This window comes from Pyrus communis, chromosome 2 (assembly GCF_041283825.1).
Source record: "Pyrus communis isolate YQ-2024b chromosome 2, ASM4128382v1, whole genome shotgun sequence".
Lineage (NCBI taxonomy): Eukaryota > Viridiplantae > Streptophyta > Magnoliopsida > Rosales > Rosaceae > Pyrus > Pyrus communis.
Window position 1 is genome coordinate 22,212,505 of NC_142566.1, and position 26,090 is coordinate 22,238,594.

The window sequence follows — 26,090 nt, forward strand, 5'->3', positions numbered from 1 at the left end:
AAGTAAACAAGAAAGAATTGGTTCGCTGTTTTGAGAGGGCAAGGAAGCATCTTGCACCTTCTTTCTCATGATATTCATATTTCTTCGTCAAGTTACGAAAAATCAAGAAACGTGATCATGAATATCGGAAGTATGAATATGTTCGCTTACAAGAAGTATGAATATGGACACTGAATCAAATATACATGACCGACTTCTAATGATGAAATTATTAGAATGACAACATTTTTACAAACTTCGTATAAGTAACTCAGGGTCACCACCGCAGCAGTAACAGCAACACCCACTACACTTGTGCCAATATGGTATTGGTCTTCACAGCTGCCTTTACACTGGAAGATGGAGGGCCGGCCCTGAGGGTAGCCGGAGTAGGCGCCCGCCTAGGGCTCCCACTTCGGAAGGGCCTCCAATTTTTAGGCGGAACTAGGTAGATTTGGACAGAGATAGGAGGAAGCTATGCGGGCTTATACGTAAAGGCCAGAATCTATAAATCTTTTGTTGTAGGGTCGGCCTCGCGCGAGGAAGAAGACAAATATGTTCCCAACATCATTTTAATTGCACGATTTTACTTAAGATGGTCCCACCATCTTTTTTTTTTACAGATGGACGTCTTCTCCCCTTTAAATAGTTTTCATCATCTTATTTTTACTTTTTTTGCTTGTCTCTTAAATATCACCTTTATGTTTATTTTTATGGGGTTTTATTACCCTATTTAAATATCACACCACATATATCTTTATTATGTACCTAAAAGGTTAATACTCACCTTGTTGAAAAATGACATTATTTAATATTCAAATTAATTAGTTTATATAATTTATAATAAAGTATTCAAATCCACCTCGTTCGTCTAGGTTCGTATACGAAATTTACTATCCTCTTCATTCTAGTATTTTCCCTAGCTGTAAGATGTTGTCTATGTAATCCAACCATTCATTTATTTATTGAATGTAATAAGTAACATTGTAATAATAGAAAAATGATTAGAATTTGGCATACTGGGTAGGGACTTCTCTTTCGGTTTGAATTGGTTGAAAAATCAGATTATGTAAACTTAATAAGTGCATTTGCATCTAAAAATGCGAGATAGATAATATTTGAGTAATGTTTATATATCTTTTTTTTATATTAAATTTTAATGATATTTGATGTAGAAATAGACTTTTCATGTATATAGTGATTTTTTTTTTTTGCACATGTCAATATACAAAAGGTCGAGAGTTAGAGAATTCTAGGGCCCCACTTCAAAGGCCTGCCTAGGGCCCCAAATTCTCAGGACCGGCTAGTAAGCTCGGATAGTTTCTTGTGTGACGCTGCGTAGTCTTTGAAAAATGCATCCTCATCCTGCATGAGCAGAAAGATAAAGCTTTATTTCGTCAATCAACATTTCATCGATCTTAAAGTTCCCAGAATATACCAATTTTCCACAGATGAACTGAATTAAGTACCTTGCATAAAGTTCAACTTCGCGGCGGAACTCAAGATCGTCCAGTAAAGCCTTATCTGCGGGAAGTTTCAACAGCCCCTCTGATTCCCCTTTCAGTAGCTCCTGATAAAGATTCAAGTACAACGTAAACACTTGTCAATACGTCGATCAAACGAAAGCAAACTAAATTAACTTTCAGGGTCATTCAATAAAAAATTGCCACAATTCCACAAACGAGGCTGGATTAACTAAAATGTGAGAGGCTCACGGTATTTGTGAGAGACTTTGTAGATGCAGAATAACAAACTCAGTGCCCTACTGAACTTTGTGTGAAAATACAAGTTTATCTTATCTTACTAAGCAAAAAGCATTTAAATTGGTTAGCTTGGACCTTCGTGGTTTATATAATAAATCTTAAAACTTATTCGTCGTGCTCCAAAAAGAAAAATTCGTAAATTCGTCACTACCCTTCTTAATATACACGTACTTGAGATTTTCTCAAAGAAAAATTAATGAAAAGAATTTGAAAACTTTGAGTTTTAACGATAAGGACAAAATAAATGGTAAAATGAATAGTAACCTAATTGATTTTTTAATGTAAAAATATAATTTTTCCTTAAAATAAATAGTACCAGAAACTTTTCGTTAAAATTCATTTTTCTTAATTGTATTGGTATGGGGTGAACGTATGGAGTACTCATGGAAGCCAAAGACCTAGTACTACTTCGTTCCAAGTGAGTTCGTACAATTTTTTATGCCGTTGGTCTACTGCATATGTTTCAAAAAATTCTGCTACGCATGGAATCTACAGTGTACTAGTCGGTACCAAACGAAAACCCAAACGTGGCAACAGGTTTAAGCTCAGATCTCCTTGCTTAATTACTTTCTGGTACAGGAGGATCGCGAAGATGCATAATTTGCATTGCATCTGAGCAAATCAGAGAATTCAGCTTTGGAAAGCACTAGGTCTATAAAGTAACAATAAAAGAACATTATATAAACCTGAGTTTTTGTTCACTACAATGCTCCACACATGCAAGAAATTCTTACGATGCTGTAATAATATTGTCATGTGGTGTTATTAATTTATTAAATTTTAACATATATGGTGAAGGATTTAGAATTTAAACAATGAGGATATCGTATTAAAGATTTAAGTTTTTTAATAGAAACAGTGCAAGAAGAGAGCAAATTATTTTTATTTTATTCGCTGAGGAATTTCATCTAATATTTTGGTGAGTTTGTTGTAGTCAACCGAATTATTTGTGCACAAGTCAACAATTATCGACGAGTGTTCTCGAGGTATCATACAAAGTGTTGTTCAGATATGTCTAACATGCATTACATCAGTGGATCCTCAGAAAACCTTCAAAAAGTCTTCAGAAAACCTTTACATGTATATATCTCAAACTCCGAGTGATCTTGGGACCACCTTAATCTCAATTTACATCTGTCACCAAATACATGTTTTGATTATACTGAAATATAACGTCTCCACTCATACAATGGTACATTGTTTATAACTTCAAACAAGCAATTGAAATTTATTTTTAAGAAGTGGAAGTGTACTTTGATCAACACATTATTGTTCATGCATACCTATTAATAAGTGACTTACATTTTCTATTAATCTAACCTAACTCTCGCCCTGCCCACGTTGCGATTTTCATTATTTGGGCAAGATTTAATAGTACACAGCGGGTCACCAAATCACTCAATGTCAGTCGCTTGATCAAATCAGACGGTAAGAAAAAGTTCTGTATTCAAACCCGGTTGCATAAAATCGCACAATATGACTGCATGATTTGATTATTTTGACTGAGCCGTCAAAGAGGTTGTTATTCTCTCTCTGTCACTCATCACGTGATAAGATATATTAAGAGTGAAATAAGAAAAACTTCTTCATTTTAGACATTTGTATAAAGTCACCAAACACGAGATGAAAACGGAGAGTGAGTGAGTGAGATTAAAATATTATGTGAGGTGTTTTGTTTGCGAAGCTAAACAGTCATGAGATTAAAATATTAACAAAAAATCATATTTTATACTAAAAAATCAATCATTATTCATTTTATTATTTTCTTTAAACAAAATTTTTAAATAATTTTCATTAATTTTTTCAACAAAATAAGCTTTTGTAAAGTACAATACTCATAAACTCAAACCTTTGGATGCTGACTGTTTCAGTTCCAGAGACTGACACAGATGAATCAGTGCAAATCCAGACTTATGGTGAGGGCAATTTAGTCACTAAATTCAAATATAAACAAGGCACCCACTGGCTCTCTGCCCAAAGCCACATTGCCCCTGCTGCAGCTCTGTGTCCGTCCTTTTGTGCCTTCACCACATCAGGATAAACTCCCAAACTCCACCGTCTCTCTACTCTCTAGAGAGAGAAACAATACACACAGAGGAGGGGGAGAGAGAGGAGCACGCACAGAGATCAAAAGCTCCAGAGTTGACATCAAAATTCAAATCAAAGTTTGTAAATGTTACTTTTCCAACCCAGAAGACCTACAAGAAGAAGTCAATTTGTAGCTGCTAAAACACTGGAATTTTTTTTAGGTAAGTTCAAAATGTGCGGGGGAAAGAAGCACTTTTGAGTTTTTACGGCCTCCATTCATGGAGACATAGCAAGCTTCATAAGTAGGCAAAAGAACCCATGTTATTTCTGTTCCCAAAAAGCCCCTCTTCTTCTTCTGAATTTTTCTTCTTTTTTTTCTCTGCTTTTCTTTAGCAGCAAATCGAGCTGACCAGGACCAAAAATGGGATGCTGCTATTCGAGGGTAGAACGGGAAGAAATGGTGTCGAGATGCAAATCGAGAAAGCGGTACATGAAGCAGCTGGTGAAAGCACGGCAAGCTTGGTCGGCTGCTCACACCATGTACCTGCGCTCTCTCCGCTGCACGGGCTCTGCTCTGCTCCAGTTTTCGAATGCCGAAACTACCCTCCATCACCACCACCACAACTACAACCACAACCACCCCCACAACTACAATCACCACCACCACAACAACTACCAGTCACAGCCGCCGCCGCGGCAAACCCCGCCAACCCCACAACCGCCACCGCCACCACCTCCACTCAGTTCAAGCTCCGATTCGTGGACGATTTCCACCGCACCCTCAACAGCTCGCCCACCTCCGCCGCCACCGCCACCTTCGTCCACGTGGGATTTCTGGGACCCATTTGTGGCTTCCTCTTCAAGGCCAGTGACGGAAGAAGAGTGGGAATCTGCGACTACCGCTTCGGAGGCGGTGGTCACCGTCACTGCGGCGAGCACGGCGGAACCGCCGTCGGTGGTGAGCGGATTTTCGAAAGAGAGCGGGACGACGACAAGTGAGCTGGCGATGGTGGTGTCGAGAAATGCTAAGGATCTGGTTGAGATTATAAAAGAGCTGGATGAGTATTTTCTCAAGGCTGCTGATGCCGGCGGAATGCTCTCTTTGCTCTTGGAAGTTCCCAGATTCTCTTCTTCTCAGACCAAAGGAGGTAAAAGTTTTTATTTTTACTGTTGTTTAGAGGATAAAGTTTTAATATTTTTACTTTTTTTAACCATGTTTGTTTGCTTGATTGATGAGGAATTGAGGGGAAAAAATGAGAGGAAAGAGAACTTTACTTTTGAGAACTGTTTTTGCACTCGAAAATAGTCATCGTGCACTGCTTGAAATGCATTTTGCTCCATCATATGACGACAACCTTTTTGGAATGTCAATAACAATTTCTCCATATTTTCGTTATGTTTATAATTACAAGTGTAATTTGAAACCATCACAACAAAATAGTCATCATGCACCGCTCGAAGTGCAATTTCTCCAAATTGTGTTTATTAACGACAAGTGAAGGGCGATTTTTTGGGATGCTAGGAACAGTTCCCTTTACTCATTGTGTGTTTTGATGTAGTAGATGGATTTTTTTGGCAGGTAAAATTTATGATCATGGGTGTAATTTGAGTCAGTCGCTGTGGACATGGGGAAGTTCAAGTCAAAAGTTTGGAGGATTCGGAAAAATGGGTTGTGATGAGATGGTGCTTAATCAAGTAGGTAGTGGGGTTGGAGATGAAGGTGTGGCGAATAGTAGCCATTGTTCTACTGTGGAGAGGCTTTACGCTTGGGAAAAAAAATTATACCAGGAGGTCAAGGTAAACTTTTGGTTATCATGTATTTTGTGGGCTCCTGGTTGGCCATAAAAACATTTTATCCTTCTTACTTTAGTGTCCCAGAGTAACGCTAGAGTCGCCAACTTATTAAAATGACTTTGGATACCAATTTATGTGGTGGTGTTTCATTAGTTTTATGTGTACGCCAGCGGTGGACCTTATCTATTCACAAAAATAAGAAATTGTCACATCAGTTGGTATCCAAAAATTGGTACCTGTAGCATTATATCCCAAGAATTACTTTTGAACGTTGGGGGTTTTAATGTTTTTCAATGAGATTATGCACTGACATGTGATACCGCCACAAAGTCATCACCGTTGAATGGAAGTCGTTCTTTGGGCCCAAGCATAACATAGAATGTTTTGGAATTTGAAGTTATTTAATGACATTGTGCGCATCCATGAGTTTTATAAATCGGTTTACATATGTTTTTCTGGTGTGGTTTTAGGATTCGGAGACACTAAAGGTAGAGCATGAGAAGAGGGTTTCAACACTGAAGAAGCTAGAGATGAAGAGGGGAGACTATGTGAAGACAGAGAAGACGAAGAAAGAGGTGGAAAAGTTGGAGTCGCAAATGATGGTTTCTTCACAGACCATTGAGACAACGTCTGCTGAGATCATCAACCTTCGTGAGACTGAGCTCTACCCTCAACTCATCGAGCTTGTTAAAGGGTTAGTCTTGCACTCATCGAATTGATACCGTGCAATTTCTTTTCATTCCTATCTTACTTAGAAGTTGGAACCAAAATAAAAAAAAAAATACCGTATCTTATTTTCTTTTCTTTCTGTTTTTTTGTCGAATATTTTCTTTTCTGTTACTTCTTTTTTCGTTAAATATCTTTTTTTGAATGAATAGCGAAAAGATATTGAATATATGGCTATTTTCTTTTGACTGCTTTTTATTTGTTGTTTTTGCGTCCTTTGTTTGCTTTTCTTTCTAACGATGTACTGATTTTTAAAGAGCCGTGTAAACTTTTGTTGAGTAGCTATTGTTGTAGAACAATCATACAACACTTCCCAAAAGAAGCAATTTTTACTGTTGACGGAATATATTTGCTTTACAGATTGATGTGCATGTGGAGAAGCATGTATGAGTGCCACCAGGTCCAAAAGCATATTGTTCAGCAGCTCAAATACCTCAACACCATACCATCTACCGAACCCACGTCTGAGATTCACCGGCAAGCAGCACTCCAGCTCGAGCTTCAAGTCCAGCAATGGCATTTATCATTTTGCAGCCTGGTCAAGGCTCAGCGTGACTATATCCAGTCTCTCACAGGATGGCTCCGTCTTAGCCTTTTTCAGTTTCGAAGACATCCAATAGCAAAGACAAGTCAAGAATCAAGAATTTACACACTTTGCGAAGAATGGCATCATGCAATTGACCGGATTCCCGACAAAGTAGCATCTGAAGGAATCAAAAGCTTTTTAACCGTAGTTCATTCTATTGTAGTTCAACAAGCAGAAGAATACAAGCAAAAACGGAAGTCAGAATCTACATTTAAAGAGCTTGAGAAGAAAGCAACTGTGCTTAGATCGCTCGAGTCCAAGTATGGGCCATACTCGATGCCTGATTCCTCGGGCAATACTAAAAGGAACCCAGTTGCTGAGAAGCGAGCAAAAATAGAGGTCCTGAGAGCAAAAGCGGAGGAGGAGAAAAGCAAGCATGAAAAGTTAGTGAATGTGACGAGGACCGTGACAATAAGTAACTTGCAGATGGGGTTTCCGCATGTCTTTGAGGCGATGGTCGGGTTTTCAAGTGTGTGTATGCAGGCTTTCGAGCAACTATATAACCAATCGAAAAGTGCTGATCAGGAGCTTGATGTTAAGATGTTACTACCTTGAGGGAAAAAGTTCAAATTCAGGAAGATTGGAAACACGGTAATCAGGTTTTTTCTGTATATTGCGCATCCCTTCAGTAAGATCAGTTTTCATGTATAGATAGATGCACATCCTTTCAGTAACCATTAACCGTAGCAGAGGGGACTAGCAGTGACAGGATCCCCCTTTCGAAGATAAAGTTGACAGTTGACGCAGATCAGGAAAAGAATGGATACCGAAGAGATTGAGTACTCAGAATGCAACAGAGCAAGAGGATTCTAGTTAGTTTTCAACTTTTCACATCTTTGTTCTGTTTTGTTGCGGGAAAGTTCGGAACTTCTCGCTTGTTTAAGCTTGATAGTTTCCTTTTTCTTCTTTCAGGGTGACTGTTTGGTTTGCTTAATTATTCTTAATGAGGTGTTTTTTGGTCTGTTTACCAGTTTGTATGAATTTTTATGACAATTGTTATGAACCATGAAGATTTCGGGTTCGGAGTTCGGACAAAACGGAACTTCGACAAAATAGGGTAAAACCAGGCTGGCGGAGTTGGATATACACAAGCCAAGAGTCACATAATACAGATTAGATAACATCAAAACTACATAAAGTTATCAATCTAGAGAGCAGGAGCTGCTGTACACTTGCTACGCAACCAAATCAAGCGTTTTTCGCCTTTGAGAGACAAGAACATCTCCCTTGCAACTGGTTTGTTGAACAGATCGAGAGCAGCGAAATAGACGTGTTCATCAACACCTTGCATTTTATCCAATTCCTCGATACAACTAGCTATTGTATATCTAGCATCACGTTGCTGTGTAGCAGCCGCCCTCAGCCTTGACGCAGCCGCCATCTCCAATATAGCACCTGCAATAGCATCATCAGTGCCCTTGCGTCCTCTTTTGCGGATGGCAGGTTGAATTGTTTCCTGACCATTTACAGCATCATCTCCTTCCTCAGAATCTGATGAGGACTCTTCTTGGTTCAAGGACAAGGGCTCCGATGGACGTGAATTTGGATCCCCACCCTCATGTTCAGCATGGTCATGTTTCCCGTTCGTTGGCGGTTTTGAAAATATAGTGCATAGCTCTTTGAAAATTGGGCAGCCACTGGTTTTTAGAGTCTCAGCATCAGGATGTTCCTGCTCCAAGAAGATTCGTCCGCATCAGGTAGGTTTCGAATTGTAGTTTACAAGCAACAGATATTAAACGAACATACCCTCATGTGTTCAGCCCACACTGCATTGCTGGCTGCAATAACCCCGGTGGATTCATCCCAACTGAAGTCACTTCGATCAAGCAGCGACTTGACTGTAACATACATCCTCCTCAAAACAGTGCATCGGTTCTTCAGTTGTTCCTTGTCCCATTTCAGACCCGTTCTCTTATGGAATTCATCGCATACAGACTTCCATGCTTTCTTTCCCATATGACCATTTTGTCTATTCCCTCTGTGTACTTGATCCACCATTAAGTTCACCAGTATCTTAGTAAGCTGCATTGTCCATTTAGCCCTCAACTGGTGCCCCTGATGCTGCAGCGTTCGTCCCCTTGACCGAGCAGAGCAGTTCGCCATCTAAACCCACAAAAGAGACCGGTTACAAAGAAACAAACATATACGCGTAGAACATTACAAGCCGAAGTACCCTCGCTTGCCATCTACAACGAGCAATGTTCTGAATGTCCAAAGCGCCTCAAAATACGATGTCCAACAGTCACTTATAGACTAGAAAGCAGCTACGAAATCAAAGAAATCACATATCAAGTCCAACCGAATCGAAATAAATCACATCAACATTCGTTCGGACTCATCTCAAAGAATATTACCCTAAATTTGTGCCAACTTTGCACAGACAAGAATGCAGGAAATGTTGTTCATCTTTATGAAATAACTCCTTACATGAAAGCTGACTGACATTGGAGCTCCAAGATGTTACCTAATTTAATGAACCAACGTCTTGATGACGAAAAACGGAGGTTTTCAGGAACTGATGAACAACGCTCAGTTGCAGAGATTCCGGTGTTTCTACGTCACGGTACAACTATCAAAGTACTAGACAGTGTAGTAGAGTACTAGTATAAGGCTACCAGCCATTTCTTCTTACAAGTTCACTTGAATTGAACAAGTAAACTCAGAACGTTCACTACAATTTCATACATCAAAATGCACACCCAAATAACAATCCGAATTCAAATTCTATCAGTCACAAACAAGGTGAATAATCACCAGTTTCAATTATACACAAATTATAATTGGTTTGTGCACTAATTTAATTAGTTTCTCCGATACAATTTCCATTAAAAGTGAAGGAAAAAAAAAATCATAATTCCAACCAAAAAACAAATTGCAACTGTTAAAACAAGAGGAAGTAAGATTAAAACCATATTTATGTGTGTGTATATATATAGAGAGAGAGAGTGAGAGAGAGAGAGAGATACCATTAACTCTACGTTGAGGAAAAGACTGCTGCTATATATATGATTCCGCGTTTTTCCGGCGGAAGTATTTCGCGCTCCCAAACAAGGCACTCTCTCTCTCTCGGTCCAAAAAAAAATCTAAAAGCTTTGCGGTCGTATGTTCAGTACAGGAGTCATTTTACGCAAAAAAAAAAAAATCTTTGGTCAAACATTTTACTAAGTCGGCAGTGGCTGAAAATAAATATGAAAAAAAAACCGGTTATAAACTTTTAATCACACTTACAACGTTAAATAAAACATGTGTTGTAAAATATCATCTGATCATTAGTTATTGAGGTCTTAGGACTGGTTTTGTACTGAGTTGCTTTTATACTTAAAAAAAGTGGGTATAAAAAAAGCTGAACTAAAAAATGTGTTTGGTAAATACTTAAAAACAACTTATTTTCATAATTTTGGATTAAAAAAAAGCTGAAAATGTGAAGCAGCAAAAATGAGCTTATTCTCATAGCACAACAGTAGTAGTTTTTTTTCAAAGTACAGCAATATCAAACCATCCCTTAATATTCTTAGGGCTTGTCACTTAGTACTACTATAGTCTATTGGTATTCTTCTTCAAATGTAAGTGAGAGGTTTTAAGTTTGATTCTCGCCAAAGATAAGTTTGAACCATATTATTGCTAACTATTGTGAGTCTTCTCTCTTAGTATAGATAACATCGTTTGTTCTAAAAAAAAAGTTCTTAGGGTTTAGTTTTTATTATTACAAATTTATAATCGGATCCATAAATAAATATTTCTCTGACTTGGGTTAATTTTGTTTCTTTTCCGATTATAATCCATTTTGATCGATTTGTATATAAGGGTAAATGAGGAGTAAAATGTAAACTTCACTAAAGTTTGTATATAATTAAAATTTTGGTAATTTGTTGGGTTGAAAAGTAATTGACAGAAAGATGAGGGTCATCATGTTAGATATTCAAAATTTTGAATGCAACGTTGCTTTACATACGAAATTAAGAAAAGATTTTTCAATATGTTCAGAATATGGAGCGGAATACTACATGTTGTTATGTAATTAAAGGAAATTTTTTCTTTTCAAATGCCTCTAATTGTATAATAACATGTAATGTTCTGCTTTGTGCTCCAGATACATTGAAAAATAGATTTGATTTTGATTCAATGTGTGTTTGTCGGGTTTGATTTGAGTTTTTGTGGGCAATGTTCATTCTTTTGGATTCGATTTTTGTGGTTCGTAGATATGTATCAATTTGGTTGATTGGGGCAAATAGCCCTTCAATGATTATCATGGATTGACTAATTGAGGAAACAATTGGTCTTCTTCTAAAGATTTTCATTTTCTGCGAACATTTGTGATGCAGGAGGTAGAATGCAACCCTGTTATACAATGATTTGGGTATTAATGCATGAAGTCGGTTTTGCAGCTATGGCTTTTAACAAGAACACAAGAGGTAACTCTAAATTAAAGACACTCTTTTCTGAAATGCAAATATCCTAGCCAAGGAGCAAATGAAAGACAATTAGGGTTTTAAAAAGGAAGTTACTTTTTTATGGTCAGTCAAGGACAAGGGACACTTGTCAAAGCTGAGCACAATCTATGCAAATCAGATGCTGAGATTTCATGTGATATTCCGTCCCCAAAATTAATATTTTATTTAACGTATTTCGGAGATTTAATTGAAGTTAGTTCATTAATTCTCCGGTTTTGAGAACGGTGTAGTGGGGGTACTTTAGTTATTTCCAATTTTATTCGACATTTTCGGTTAACTCTTGAGTTGTTTAGGTAGAGCTTGAACCCACGAGTGCGTAAGAGCAAACGGATCTTAGGCCATCTCCAACCGAAGAGTCCAAAGGGCCGAAAATAGCCCGAAAATATTCCGAGTTATAATGAAGAAGTTAGAAATGTTTAAAGTGGGAGATATTTTGGTTATTTAAACCTGACCAGAAATAGTGGGCTTCCACAAGTGGATACCCAGATTCTTGGAGGTTTCCATTTCGGGAAACTGTACCTAAAAGTCCAAAAACCCAACCCAAGTGACCCACCGCAACCCATGACTTTCCGATGCCGATTCCGGCCAACTCTGATGGAATTTTTCAACGCCACCACCACCACCAAATTAAAGCTCTCACTTCCCTCTACAAACCGCACCCAAGAAGTAACCCCTTTAACCACAGTATGTGGCTGTGCAAGGTCACAAAATCCAACGAAAACCAACAGTGCTTCAGCCACCCTTTCATTTATCTGGTGAATTGGCAAAGTGATGGCCGATGCTACCACTTGGAACTTGTAGCCTATCATCCCAGGAGTAAATCTCGACTAGACTTGACCCCGTTTGACCACTGTAGGAGGCTAATTGATGCCGAGAAGCTTTAGGCACCCTTTTCGTCCACTTTTAGACTTTGTGGCATGTGTAAAATTTGTTCCTCTTGTTAAGCTATATCTTCCTGTAAATTTTGGTAGAATTTGAAGTTAGCAAAAAAAGTGGGTTTGCAATCGCCGCAAACCACCGCACAGCTGTGCATGTGGCAGCGAGTGGGGAATAGTCAAAATTTATGGATTTTGGATAGCGAGATATTCTCGATGTCCTGAGCTCACATTTAATGTCTGTTCGTTGAAATTCAATACAATGGTTCGATTATTCAATTCTTCTGATAATTGTACCATCGTACGATTTTTGTAATTGATAATCCAACGGTCGTTAATTACAAAAATCAAATTAGAACCCTCTATTAAAATTATAAATCAGTCTAGGACAAAATTTAATTGCACGAATTGCTAGGTAGTGCTATGTGAATGTACCATGTCACTCGCAATTCTAAACTTAGGGAAACACTATTTAACAAATTAAAAGTATGCGCGGAGTTCCAAAAAAAATTAAGAATTAAGCGCACTAAGGCGATAATCTCTCTCCGTCCACAGTCCACACTCCCTCTCCCGTCTCCACCTCCATCTCCATCTCCGTCGCTGCATAAACAGACCGACAGCCTCCTCCCGTTGGAAATCGAAACCATCGCCAAAGTCAAAGCTAAAAAAGGTTTTTCCCTCCTATTTGTCGTCTTCAATTTACGTTTCTGATGGATAAACCCATCAGTTTTCTGTGTAATTCTCTTAGGATTTTCATTTTTCTTTTTCGATTCTTTTGCGAGTTTATTGTGGGTTCTTCCCCTTCTAATTCTCTCATCTGCAATTGTTTTACCTTCTGCGGGGTGGGGATGTAGCTGGGTACTATTTATGGATTGGTGGAATCAGAGTTCAATTCCATTCAATTTTTTCATGGATTGGGGGAATCAGAGTTCAATTCCATTCAATTTTTTTTACTGGTATAATTTTTGTGTCGAGCTCGGGTATACTGTTACTTAATTGACATGATAGATTTTGACAGGATCATACTGACTGCAAATTGGTAGATCAACATTTTGCTAGGGCGTCCTAGTCATATGTTTGATGTATAGCTTATTTGTCAAAAAAACATTGCATATAAAGTATAAACACACACACACACACACACACACACATATATATATATCTCTGATACTTAAATCCAAGTCTTAGAGTGTAATTGAATTGATTTGTTATTTCAGTAAGTTGTGTGTTCTTACGAGAATCAGCAATCATGTTGTACATGTAATGTTTTGGAGGGACGGTCCTGGTTGTTATTGGAAAATATGGAGTGACTGTGGAATGTGGGTATTGGAATTGGATTGAATTTATTTGTTATTTCATCTTAGTTGCATGTTTGAACTTCAACTTTACAAAAAGTATGCATTTTCCATGTTTAAGAGGAAGCATACGCGGTCATGCTCTTGGATTGGCTCTTCACCTTCTCCCCAAACTTTATATTGTTTCTTCCTACTCTTTTTGAAGTTGGTTATGTGTAGTAAATTAATAAAACCATCCTTCATGCTTGTTTACAGAATATATCTCAGCCTCAGCCTGGTACAAGCAAGGCAACGTTACTTGGTCTAAGAATGGATACCAGGTACCAGTACTAGCAAACCACGACGTGACCGAGATAAGAATCAATACAAGTGAGAAACAAACATCTTCCTTGTCCAATGTACAGTGTTTCTTTTCTTTATTAGAAACATCATTTATCTGTTCCTTTAGATCTTTCGTATACCTTAGATTTCACCTCAATCACTTTTTTATTCTTTCATAGTTGCACAGAACATCTCTCTCTCTCTCTCTCTCTCTCTCTCTCTCTTACACGCACACAATGTATGTATAGATGTACTTGCATATGGCTATAGATGCAAATGCAAGCTTTGAAACCGCTTGTGTTCTTGCGCTCACCTCTATATTTCCAGTATCTTCCCTCTAATGCAGCCAAACTTTCCATCTCTCTTTTCTCATCTCTATCTTCACCCACCCAATTTCTAAAACCAAATGGAAACTCCCACCTCGCCGATTACCTTGTCAATACCTTCAAATTCACCAAAACCCAAGCCTTATCAATCTCAAGTCGATTCTCATGGGTCACATCCCCTGAAAAGCCTCAATCTGTATATAGCTTTCTTCGAGAACTTGGATTCTCTGACACCCATATCCGATCCGCTGTGCGTGTCTCACCCCAAATTTTGTTTTCTAATATTGACAAAACCCTGAGGCCTAAGCTTGACTTCTTTCAACAATTGGGTCTTTTGGGTTCTGATCTCGCTAGGTTCATTTCCAAAAATTCCACACTGTTGACTGCTAGTTTGGACAGAAAATTAGTACCCTGTACTGAAATTCTGAAGAAAATTTTGGGGAATGATGAGAATGCTAAAGATTTGATTCGGGTTTTACATAGATGTAATTGGGTGGTTACAAGGGACCCAAAATCAAGGTTGTTAGGAAATATTGCCTTTATGGAGAGTTGCGGAATTGTTGGTTCTCAGCTTTCCACGCTATTGAAGAGGCAGCCATGGCTTTTCATTGTTCAGGAATCTGTACTTAGAAGCCTTGTTGCACAGGTTGTGGAAATGGGTTTCTCATTGAATTCTGGGATGTTGGTTCATGGTTTATATACAGTTAGCTGTTTACGGAATGGGACAATTAGTAAAAAATTGGACTTGCTTTGTGGTTTTGGTTTCTCAAAGGATGAATGTATGGATATGTTTAGAAGAACGCCAGGTTTGTTTAGGACCTCAGAGGAGAAGTTAAAGTTTGGAATTGATTTTTTCTTGAATACAGTCAAGTTCAAAAAGTCGGTATTAATTCATACCCCTTGGATTTTGATGTATAGCATGGAGAACCGAGTGAGTGCTCGATACAGGATTTTAGAGGTTATAAAGTCAAAACGGTTATTGAAGAGAGATCCGAGTTTTTATGATGCACTTATTTTGCCGGAGAATGAATTTTTGGACAAGTTTATATCAAGATTTAGAGGTGATGCAGAGGAGTTGTTGGTTACTTACAAGGCTCGTCTCCTGGATTCTACTGACGAAGAAGATTCTTAGTTCAATCCAAATTTTGTCTTCCCAGGTGGTGGTTTTGTGCCCACTGTCCAGACAGATCTGAAAAACTCGTTTGCACCTTGTCTGGAGAATGGGGTGTGAGCTCAGCTTGAAGTTGAGTGAAAAGGCGACAGTGTTAAGACTAACTTTCCATGTTCTGAAACTGGATCACCATGTCGTGGTTAAGTTTTGGATATTCTATTTCTGTATCGTTTACTCTTTTATGCTGCATTGCGAAAACAAGAAAGATATCATATCCAAAGGTATATTTTTCCCTTCACCAGTATGCTGATTGTCTACCGAAGGTCTCTGAATATTATGTTGTTTCAGCTTTAGTTGCATTGCGTTGCATGTACACCAGAGCGGATTTTATCATCTTTGATGCTTGTTGGCGTTATCTAGTCTCCATTGTTTTGCTAGTACTGTGATGAGGAGGAAATAAATACCAAAAATACCGAAGGGTTGAGGAGGAAAGAAATTAAAACAACTTCCTTATTGCAACGTTTAGCACGAGAAGACTTATTGACACAGGTACCTATTGCTGCTTCTTTTCGTTTCTTTTGGAGCTACATTATACGAGCTTAATTAAATAGTGTAAGTGATGCTACGGCGTGATAGTTTTAGAAGAAAGAAATGGCAGGCTGGGAAGTTGATCTGCCTCTGCATCTCTGGGAGGTTGGCGGTCTCCGTGGCAGGAATGCACACACAGGCAAAATTCAGCAATGCAGAACCCAAACCCTCCAGCTCCGGGATGCGACTTTGCACACGACTGGCTGCAGTCTGGTAGCTTGCACAAAGTGGGAGAGTTGGTAATTTCCTTGTTCTTGCAAAGCTGCCATGGCTTGACTATGTGGCTTTTACCTGTGGAAAATTGGATGATAGTACAAAAAGTTAATTGAAAAATAAAACATCTTTACGTCGCTTGCAAAGAGTCTAGTAATGAATAAAGACTTATTTAATTTTAAAATGTAGATTATGACACTAATCTGGATTTTTTATGGTGTTCCGAAGTATGAGATATTCCAAATTTTTAACTGTTAGATCTTTATTCAAAATTTAAAAAAAAAAAAAAAAAGAATCAGCATCTAATCATTAAAAAATCCAGAGCATATTATACTTTGGAGTGTAATGCAATTTTTGCTTCTTTAATATAAAGGAATAGTGTACTTGGTAAACATAGAAGCTATTTCCATGGCCTACCTTCTTGGTTAAAAAAAAAAAAAAAAAAAAAAAAAAAAACCTACTTGGCGAGTTAGTTGTCCCATGCAAATTGGTGCACTTGCTAAAGAAATAACCCAAAAAGAAAATAATTTCTTTGACAAATTATAAGATTTTAGGGACTGATTGAGAGGATTTTGCGGCAGAAGACATCTACGCTATTGCTCTGATCAATTTGGCTGACTCTATATCTATATCTGTGTTGTTATAAAGCCAGAGCCGGATTGGGTGAAATAGGTTTCGACAAAAACAATTGAACAAAAATGTCCATAAAACAAAAAAAAAAAAAAAAATCTACGATTGACAAGAAAAAATAGATAATAAATTATAAAGAGTACTACTATTCTCATGTTTTATTTTCTCACCCATCATTTAATAAAAATGTTAATGAGATTTATCCTTTTAAAAGAAAGCTTTTAAACCCCTATTTAGTTAATAAAATTTTGAAAAAACAAAATATAATTTAAAATAATAGATAAATGATGGTGCGTGAGGTATGATTTGCGGCAGAGAGAGGCTAGGAAATATTCTACAAATGAAAATTAATATTTACATTTAAAGGACTTGACCCTTGCTATGTTTCATCTAAGTTCATCGTATTTGCTTCTACAAATGAAAATTAATATTTACATTTAAAGGACTTGACCCTTGCTATGTTTCATCTAAGTTCATCGTATTTGCTTCACACATTCTCTTATGGCAGAGTTCCACTCAAACACACCACCAATATTCTTTGACGGTTTTGAAGGGAGGACCATTAAATCACTGCCCTCGCCCCTATGCCCCTTGGTCGTCTGAATCGTGATCCTTTGACTCCCAGAACTTTGTATTACGGTCTAATAATATTTTTCTTCACTTGTAAGTGAGAGGTTTTAGGTTCGATTTTCACCAAAGACAAACTTAAACACATTATTGCTAAACCATAATGAGACTTAACTCACTCCCTTCTCTGCGTAGATAATATTGTTTGTTCAAAAACAAAAATACCAAACTAAACACGTATACAAAAATCCCACATTCCAAAGGCAAACACGGAAAGGGATCCTTAAGGATCCCTTCCACCAAGTATCCACCAAGTCCACTTATCCGGGCCATTTGATCCAACGGCTACAAACAGGGGATCCTTTTAAAAGTTATAATAACTTTAACCGTTGAATCAAATTTCAATGGCTCAGATGAGTGGACTTGGTGAACTTGGTGGAAGGGATCCGAAGAGGATCCCTTTCCGGCAAACACGACTAATTCAAGTTGAACTAAATCAAATTGTTCAAGTATTCCGGTCCGGTTCGTTCAAGTTCAAGTAATAATGCAGTCAGTGTAAGTATTCTGCATACTTGACTGAACAAGATGGACAGTTGTTGCTTCTTGTTTATTAGTATTACCATGCTTTATAGATGAAAATACTATTATTTCACTTTTCATCTAAAAATTTTCAACACTTTAGAGTTTAGACTTTAGACTATGACCCCTTGGTGTAATAATCCAAAATCCTCCTCTGGTTGATTACACACTTTTTAAGTTATCTCAGCCCAACTTGAACACCTAGTTATTCTATTCTGCTCGACTCAATTCATTAACACTTCCTACAGTAGGACAATGACTTACATTCCACGGATTTATCGCTGCAGTCAACACATCTCGTCTCGGATATCCAAATGGACACTAAAATCAAGGCGTGATGACCGACATGTGGAACATTACAAGCCAAAGTACCGTCGCTTGCCATCTACAACGAGCAATAGATGTTCTGAATGTCCTAAGCGCCTCAAAATACGATGCCCAACAGTCACTTCACTTGTAGACTAGAAAGCAGCTACGAATTCAAAGAAATCACATATCAAGTCCAACCGAATTGAAATAAATCACATCAAGATTCGTTCGGACTCATCTCAAAGATTATTACCCAAAATTTGTGTCAACTTTGCACGGACAAGAATGCAAGAAATGTTTTCATCTTCATGAAATAACTCCTTACATGAAAGCTGACTGACATTGGAGCTCCAAGATGTTACCTAATTTAATGAACCAACATCTTGATGATGAAAAACGGAGATTTTCAGGAACTGATAAACAACACTCAGTTGCAGAGATTCCAGTATTCATACGCCGCGGTACAACTATCAAAGTACTACACGGTGTAGTAGAGTACTAGTATAAGGCTACCAACTAGGGATGGGCAAATACCCATTGGTTATGGATAACTGCGGTTATCCGTCCATTTAAATTTGACGGTTACGGTTATGAGTAACCGTTTAGATAAATAAACGGTTATAGGTATAACCATATACCCATGAAATTTAAATGAGCGGTTATAGGTATTACCCGTAGTTATAAACGGGTACTCATTTAACCGTTTATTTTAATATATGTAAAAAAAAAATTAGTTTCTAATTAGATTTAGTATCCCGAGATATAATTGGTTATAAAGGGCCATATAATATATATATATATATATATATATATATATATATATTTTTTTTTTTTTTTTTTTAATGCCTCACTTGAGAGAAAAATATAATTGATAGAATTGATTAATATTTAATATATGTGATTGAATGTACTAAAGCATTAGAGTATTCGATAGTTTTGTTTTGGAGTCTTTTGGAGCTTTGACCAATTCAAGATAATGATTACCTTGAACATTTAGAAACATGTTATTATCGGATGATGCGTACCTATATATATTATCAGAGTTGTTAGAGATTGAAGTGAAACGGGAGCCATATATTATCTGTTTATTTTCTTCACTACTATCAGATAAGAGAAATAAACGTAGAGAGTGACAAATGAGGAAAACATGATTATTACTTTCCGTTTTTCATATTTTTGTACTACCCATACGATACAAGCATACGTCTCTTTTAATGCACGTAAAAGACTTACACACCAAAACAATAAAAACCAAACTTCTACTATTTAAGCAATATAATTTTGACTTCTATTCTTACACTTTCCACCCATATGTGGTTGTTTTCTTTATGTGGGCATTCACACCAATTTCACAACAGAAATCATTATTTGAGTATTTATAGTCTCAACAACTACTAATGTTAGTGAGAAACAATTCAAGAATTAATTACAAAAAACAAAATGGCACAACTTTGTATTACTTGTAGGGCAAGTAACCCCATTATTTTTCTTAAAAAAGGCACAAGGTACAGAGAAATATCATCACAGTAATTCCCAAGCCTATCTTTTCTCTTTATGCAGCTGCACCCTTCTCTCTCCTTCAGTTAAATTTAGGCCACAGCGCATTGTTAAACATGCTCCTGACACTGAGCTAAGGAACTGAATGCTTGTTTACTACAAAGTCATTCACAATATTCATCAAGCAATCCCAGTAATCTATAAAACATGGTTTTAATTTCGATATTTTTTCAGCAATGATTACACGAAACATTCACCATAAAGCATGAACTCTAATTTTACGTTTTTTTTTTTTTTTTTTTTTTTTTCAAATTATAGATTCAGCTTAAATTTATTGTTGTTATAATTGTGATGAATTGAATATGCGTGAATAAGAGAAGCAAAAAAAAGGGATTTTTCAAACCCTACACGCATGGGAGCCGCAGCTTGAAGCCGTGTTTCCCGAGCCACCAAGTCGTTCCTGCTTCAAAACTATACGGTCCAAAACAAAGCCGTTTTGCATCACCTTTCTTACAGACCTGGGCTACCTGAAGTCGACTCGCAACCCAACTGGGCATATGCACCAAACCGTCCCACTTGTTTTTTTTTTCTTTTGGGCCTTGTTTTATTTTTGGCTCGCATGAAATAACAAGCCCATGGGTTAGGCCTTGTTTTTCACTTTTCCTCCTTAGCCCAATAATTGGGTATATAATCAGTTAAACCATTTACTTCTCCTTTGTTGGTCAGCAACCCAACAACCACTTTTTTAGGCCTGCAAGCCACGACAGCCCCATATTTTCAGTCGTCACTCATTCTTTTCACACATAGGTCCTAAAGCTATCCTCATTCACTACATATGTATATTGTGTTTGTTTGTAGGTATCATGAACATAGAGTTCGTACTTAAACTTGAACTTGAAGTTTTGAAAATAAGTGCCATAGAAATTCAAAGTTTCATAAAACAATACACGCGTAAAAATTCGGAGTTCTTGTAGGTGATTTATTAGGATTACATGTAGATGATGCTTTTAAAAACAACTGTAATATTTAGTTTGTGAAAATTACTTTATTGTCCATAATTTTATTTTGTGATAGAAGACAAAAATATTTTTTCACCTTCTTATAATTGACAAAAAGAGTTTCATTAATATGTGGTTTAAATTAACTTCCTCCTTACAAATTTGTTATGTGTAAATAAACTAACTTGAAATATGTCCAATTTTATGGAAAGAGATCCTCTTCGGATCCCTTCCACCAAATCCACCCAATCAATCAATCCAGGCCTTTGAAATTTGATCCAATGGCTACAAATAGGGGGCCCCTTTAAAAGTTATAATAACTTTAGCCGTTGGACTAAATTTCAAGGGTTAGAATTAGGTGATTGGGTGGATTTAGTGGAAGATATCCGTAAAGGATCCCTTTCCCAATTTTATGGCCTAACAATTAGATTAGTCCACTTTTTAGTTATTTTTTTTATTTAGGTCCATGAATAGGACTCCATGTGTCATCATTTTTTGTTGTTAGGTTTATACTTTGCATGGTGATTACTATTTTACTCTACTATAGCTATTCAATGGAAAAAGAAAAAAAAGAAAAAAAAGTAGAAAACGATACGATCGGTAGTTTGCTAGCTACTCTCCTTGAGAATAATCGCTAAAAAGATAGCGACTATTGGGGAAATAAGTCGCTATCTGAATACCGATCCTCTCTTTTCATTTTTTTTTTTAAGTTTGTTATTTTTATTTTTTATTTTTTATTTTGTTAATGTTTCTTTTATTTCTCTTACCATAACAACAAACTATCATATTCAGGTTTTTCAAAATATATTTTTTTCGTGCAAAATATATTATAATTCATTTTTAAACACTTGTAATCAATGATTTAAAACCCAAATTTAAAGATATTTTTCTATTTTCTCACTTTAAGAATCAATTAAAAAAATAGTTCAGGACCTAATAATCGGTAGGATCACATCCAAAAGTTTTACAATATTTTCCTTAACTCCAGCGCAAAATATTTCTTAAAGCTAAAAATTTCAAAAAAAAATTTTGACAAAAAATTGTGTTCAATAAGTCAAAGTTAGAATCATTATATTTGCACCACATATTTCCTAAAATTAATTTAGGATATTTCCAAAATTTCGGACACCTATAAATCTCTTGGGGAGCCTCGCTATTAGTTATATTATTATTATTATTATTATTTTCAACTCATGTACCCTATTAGTCGGCATAAACCCCTATTTCAGCTGATCTTTTACAATCTAAACTATCTATCAAATAAGTACTTTTACAGTCTAAACTACATGTTATATAAGTACTTGTACAAGCTAAACTACCTATTATATTATAATATTAGTCGGCATAAACTTAGATTTCAATTGATCTTTTATAATTTAAACTACCTATTATATAAGTACTTTTACAGTCTGAACTACCTGCCATATAAGTACTTGTACAAGCTAAACTACCTATCATATTGTAACTACCTATCATGGTGGAATAAGTAATTTTACATGATTCTAACAGTAAGATGTAGTCCTTCATCTTGGTAATGTTAAAAGACCCCGAAGCTAACATAATCAATGTGTTGACCTTAAAAATTACAAAGCCTACACGGCGCACAAGCCGAATAACTAATAAGCTAACTAAGTCCTTCGGTTGAATGCGGGGGGTGCCAACTCGTCGACCGAGGAGTAAAATTCGTTGTTGTCGCGTTAAGCGCGTTGCTGACTTCTTTATCTTGCGACTGCGATCGAGGAAGGAACACTCTCGGTCTTTGGGTTCTAGAGCCTGAAGACAAGACTGCTAGTTCTGCGAAGTTCACAAATCGTCGGTGCCAGATTCGGTCACAGCGATTATATTTGTGAGAGTATAAGCACGTCGAATCGACACCAGATTGTACGGACACAAGTATTCAAAGGTGATGTATGTCTTGATGGTAAACGTGGTTCGGCCGTCAGAATGCCGAACTCTGAAACTCACTTGTGAGTATCCAATCATAAAATCACTCAGCGCTCAACACGCCGAATGTCGTAACTCGTAACATCTTATTTCGCCGCGAATGCTAATAAGATGACATCTGCCAATAAGGATTCGAAAACCCTTCTCAGCTGAGACTTGGATAGGTAACCAGTCGGCCTCGATGCAGTGCTGTTTATCCAAACTGAAGGTGTCCGCCGGTTGCCTCCACAGTGCTGTTTATCCAAACTAAAGGTGTGTCGGCGGGAAAAGAAAAAGAAAAATCTCAAGGTGTTTGAGAGGTTTTACGCAGGACAATTGTATGTTGAATTGAAGGTCCTTTTCCTATTGACATTGCACCTATATTTATAGGGCTGATGTACTTTGCTTGGCCAAGCCGTAAATCACTGAGTCTCCTGATGTGTCACGGCTACTAGAAAATAATCTCTTAAGACTTCTGATGTATCACGACTACCAAGCTGAAGCAATCCCTGAGTCTTCTTATGCCACAAATCTTCAATATTTAAATACACCAAATCTGACGAAATAGTGATGACTTTATCCCATCATTATGTAATCAATGGTCAAGAAATTACCACATCATTATCTTCTGATAATTAGCTTTTTCATCATGTCCATAGGCTGAAGCCTACTCCCTTTTTTTTTTTTAATCTAGATATAATCATCCTAATCACATCACATCACCATCTCACAATTTCACCTTTATCCCATGCATGCATGCATCCTGATCAAATGAATTTCAAATTCATTTTTAGCTTCCAAGTGCCATCAGACATCCCAAATCAATTCAAACTGCACTGCTTGTTTGGGATATAATTTGCATGGTTTAACAAAATGTAGATAATTTATATTCAGAGATAATTATTATGATAAAAATCATAATATTATCCTCAAACAATAACAAAAATTATCTCCACTTTTTCATCCGACGATTGAAGACTATGCATACTCAATGGCCTGGATTTGGGTCCAAACATTGCCCCTCAGTTTCCTTAAACTTCGGCTCGTAAGCCGAATGGTTAAGGAAATTTATGCTTGTATTTGAACTTATGCAGCTGCCAAATAACTCCACCGAATACATACTGATTCGGCAAAAGCTTAAACTTCGGCTCGTAAGCCGAATGGTTAAGGAAATTTATGCTTGTATTTGAACTTATGCAGCTGCCAAATAACTCCACCGAATACACAATGATTCGGCAAAAGCATACTTGATCTCCCATGAATCAAAATCTATGGTGGAAAACCTTTGGTCGAAGACTTCAGACCAAAATCAATATTTAATGCTATTGATGGAATTTGGATAAACCATGTTTTTGACCAAACATCCCACCAAGCTAGCATGGGTGAAACAATGTCAAGGTCGTCGAACATGATTCAGCGTCAGTCGAAATGATTTGCCGAAGTGGCATGCTTTATGGCCATGCGTAATTGCCAGCCGAATGCCTTTTATCTCACATGCATTATTTTATTTCAGCATCATCAAAACTAAGCTATAACCGCCGAGAACCAACAAAACAAACTGCTTGAAGTGTCTCCACAACTAGTCGAAGTCACATCAATAACTGGCTGAATACACCTCACTAGCCTGGTAGCAAATCATGATTCCTCACGCCTCATGTCCATAGGCTGGCCTACCACCTATTTATGTATGCGTTTTTATATACATATTCCCCACTTAAATCATTGTCATCATCATTCTTTATTTCACAAGCACTGGCCGAATGAGTGTTGTGCATCGGTTCGACATGTAGGCCGAATAAGTCACATCAAATCTCTCTGCTTACCTCCTCCAAGAAAGGATGCAGCATGGCGTCGAATGGCCACCAGAAAGTAGCCTACCTTTCAGATATTATAAACTAAGCCAAGGCATCATATATTATATTGGCTTGGCATGATAATCAGACGTCGGCCGAGCTCGGCCTGCCTACACACACACACACACACACCAATCTTTGGAAAACCAACCTCTGAACAGTCAACTCCATCCAAAGCATGAGGCATCCAAATCAATATTTCAAAGGTATGGACTCCAAAGCTACTATCAAATCTGCGGACTTTATTCGGCCAATCTTTCTTCCTTCCTTTTTTTTTTTGTACAAGGGCTCAATGCTCATTGCCCCCTATTTTCTTAAGTATCAGCTGAGAGGCCGAATGGTTAAGAAAATAATTCAGCAAATAGAAAAAAAAGTGGTCCAAATCTGTGGACTTTATTCGGCCAATCTTTCTTCCTTCCCTTTTTTTTTTTTTTTTGTACAAGGGCTCAATGCTTGTTGCCCCCTATTTTCTTAAGTACCGGCCGAGAGGCCGAATGGTTAAGAAAATAATTCAGCAAATAGACAAAAAGGTGGTCGAACCATAAACAGGAGAGGGCCAACAATGCTTTATTCCTAGTTGAGATCTTTTAATATCAAAATTCTCAAATTGATTTTGCACTAAGCCGGATAAAGAATTTTCTCCAAATATTTTTTACTTGATGTAATATTTTTCATTTTCGGCCGCCGAATGTGTTGAACAATTATTATGCCCCCCAAGCATAATTACTTCGCCAATTTCGGCTTTCACCTCGAACAACTTAGCCGAACGAGATTTCTCCATATCGGCTTTATCACCAACAATCATATCGATTGGCGTAGTTTTGTCGTCTAAAACCATGTCTCCAATTACCATATCAATTGATGTGGTTTTATGATCTGAAGTCGTGTATTGGTTTTGTTTGTCATTGTAACACTCCTCTGATGAATCATTTTTTGAGTCAATTTTTGGCTCAGAAACTTGAACATTTTCTTCTAGGCCTACCACATTTTCAGTCTCGACCAAAAAAATAGGTGGCCTAGGTTTTTCTTCTTGGCCGACCATATTTTCAGTCTCGACCGAAAAAATAGGTGGCCTTTGTTCTTCGGCCAAATTAACAATTTTCTTAGGCCAATGTCTGATTACGGCCGAGGCGGAAAATTGTCCCCCAGTCTTTTCAACCAACCATTCCTCAAATGGAATCGATTTGTAGTCGAAAACGTAAGGAAAATATTTTCCATCTAGCCAGGTATTAAATCGAGCCTTGTCTTCATTTACCCATTGCTCTTACAGGGTAGCAGGAGCTTTTATTCTCAACATGTAAGCGAATGACTTTTGCATCTCTGTATGGCCACAAAGAATTTTTTCCACTTCCAAAGATCTTTTTCGTTCCTCATTGTATTTTTTCAATTCCTCTAGGAGCTCGTGCAATCGGCTACGTGGAGCCGAATTGGAATCTTGATATATCATATGAACTTCGTAGTTTTAGCACTAGGTCCCACCGGGCGTGCCAAAATGTTGACCCTAAAAATTACAAAGCCTACGCGGCGCGCAGGCTGAATAACTAATAAGCTAACTAAGTCATTCGGTTGAATGCGGGGCGTGCCAACTCATCAGCCGAGCTCGACCGAGGAGTAAAATTTGTTGTTGTCGCGTTGAGCGCGTTGCTGACTTCTTTATCTTGCGACTGCGACCGAGAAA

The 26,090-nt window shown here is 37.3% G+C and overlaps 3 protein-coding genes and 1 long non-coding RNA gene across 8 annotated transcripts; 2 read left to right on the top strand and 2 right to left on the bottom strand.

The window, feature by feature from the left end:
• Positions 1-3,611: 3,611 nt before the first annotated feature.
• LOC137748367 (protein ALTERED PHOSPHATE STARVATION RESPONSE 1) lies at positions 3,612-7,843 on the top strand. Of its 2 annotated transcripts, none has more exons than XM_088687150.1 (5): positions 3,612-3,991; positions 4,167-4,918; positions 5,350-5,567; positions 6,035-6,258; positions 6,651-7,843. In XM_088687150.1, the coding sequence occupies exons 2-5, from the start codon at positions 4,192-4,194 to the stop codon at positions 7,429-7,431; spliced, it is 1,950 nt and encodes a 649-aa protein (XP_088543276.1). In that variant the 5' UTR covers positions 3,612-3,991; positions 4,167-4,191; the 3' UTR covers positions 7,432-7,843. The 2 variants fall into 2 exon arrangements, with proteins under 2 accessions (XP_088543276.1, XP_088543272.1); XM_088687146.1 differs by having other exon boundaries at positions 3,709-3,991; positions 4,164-4,918.
• A 52-nt stretch (positions 7,844-7,895) lies between these two features.
• LOC137748368 (L10-interacting MYB domain-containing protein) lies at positions 7,896-9,978 on the bottom strand. 2 transcript variants are annotated; one of them, XM_068488515.2, is made up of 3 exons: positions 9,843-9,978; positions 8,623-8,979; positions 7,896-8,545 (listed from the first exon to the last, which is right to left on the bottom strand). In XM_068488515.2, the coding sequence occupies exons 1-3, from the start codon at positions 9,843-9,845 to the stop codon at positions 8,024-8,026; spliced, it is 882 nt and encodes a 293-aa protein (XP_068344616.2). In that variant the 5' UTR covers positions 9,846-9,978; the 3' UTR covers positions 7,896-8,023. The 2 variants fall into 2 exon arrangements, with proteins under 2 accessions (XP_068344616.2, XP_088543279.1); XM_088687153.1 differs by lacking the exon at positions 9,843-9,978 and having other exon boundaries at positions 8,623-9,789.
• A 2,684-nt stretch (positions 9,979-12,662) lies between these two features.
• Positions 12,663-16,267, top strand: LOC137748423 (transcription termination factor MTERF8, chloroplastic). 3 transcript variants are annotated; one of them, XR_015957463.1, is made up of 3 exons: positions 12,679-12,872; positions 13,753-15,804; positions 15,892-16,267. XR_015957463.1 is itself a non-coding variant. In XM_068488571.2 (2 exons), exon 2 carries the CDS (start codon positions 14,089-14,091, stop codon positions 15,274-15,276), a length of 1,188 nt encoding a protein of 395 aa, XP_068344672.2. In that variant the 5' UTR covers positions 12,663-12,872; positions 13,753-14,088; the 3' UTR covers positions 15,277-16,267. The 3 variants fall into 3 exon arrangements, 1 of the variants encoding a protein (XP_068344672.2); XR_015957464.1 differs by having other exon boundaries at positions 15,898-16,267; XM_068488571.2 differs by having other exon boundaries at positions 12,663-12,872; positions 13,753-16,267.
• Positions 15,726-17,206, bottom strand: LOC148698737 (uncharacterized). The gene is made up of 2 exons (XR_015957465.1): positions 16,518-17,206; positions 15,726-16,134 (listed from the first exon to the last, which is right to left on the bottom strand). It is a non-coding gene; the product is annotated as an uncharacterized LOC148698737 (long non-coding RNA).
• Between the last annotated feature and the right edge of the window lie 8,884 nt (positions 17,207-26,090).

Excerpts from the sequence above, each read along its gene's own strand:
- LOC137748368 (XM_068488515.2), bottom strand. Across the intron at positions 8,546-8,622 it reads TGTGGGCTGAACACATGAGG|GAACATCCTGATGCTGAGAC; the intron begins GTATGTTCGTTT and ends TTCTTGGAGCAG.
- LOC137748423 (XM_068488571.2), top strand. The coding sequence starts at position 14,089 with ATGCAAATGCAAGCTTTGAAACCGCTTGTGTTCTTGCGCTCACCTCTA.
- LOC137748367 (XM_088687150.1), top strand. The coding sequence starts at position 4,192 with ATGGGATGCTGCTATTCGAGGGTAGAACGGGAAGAAATGGTGTCGAGA. Across the intron at positions 4,919-5,349 it reads TTCTTCTCAGACCAAAGGAG|GTAAAATTTATGATCATGGG; the intron begins GTAAAAGTTTTT and ends TTTTTTTGGCAG. Across the intron at positions 6,259-6,650 it reads CTCATCGAGCTTGTTAAAGG|ATTGATGTGCATGTGGAGAA; the intron begins GTTAGTCTTGCA and ends TTTGCTTTACAG.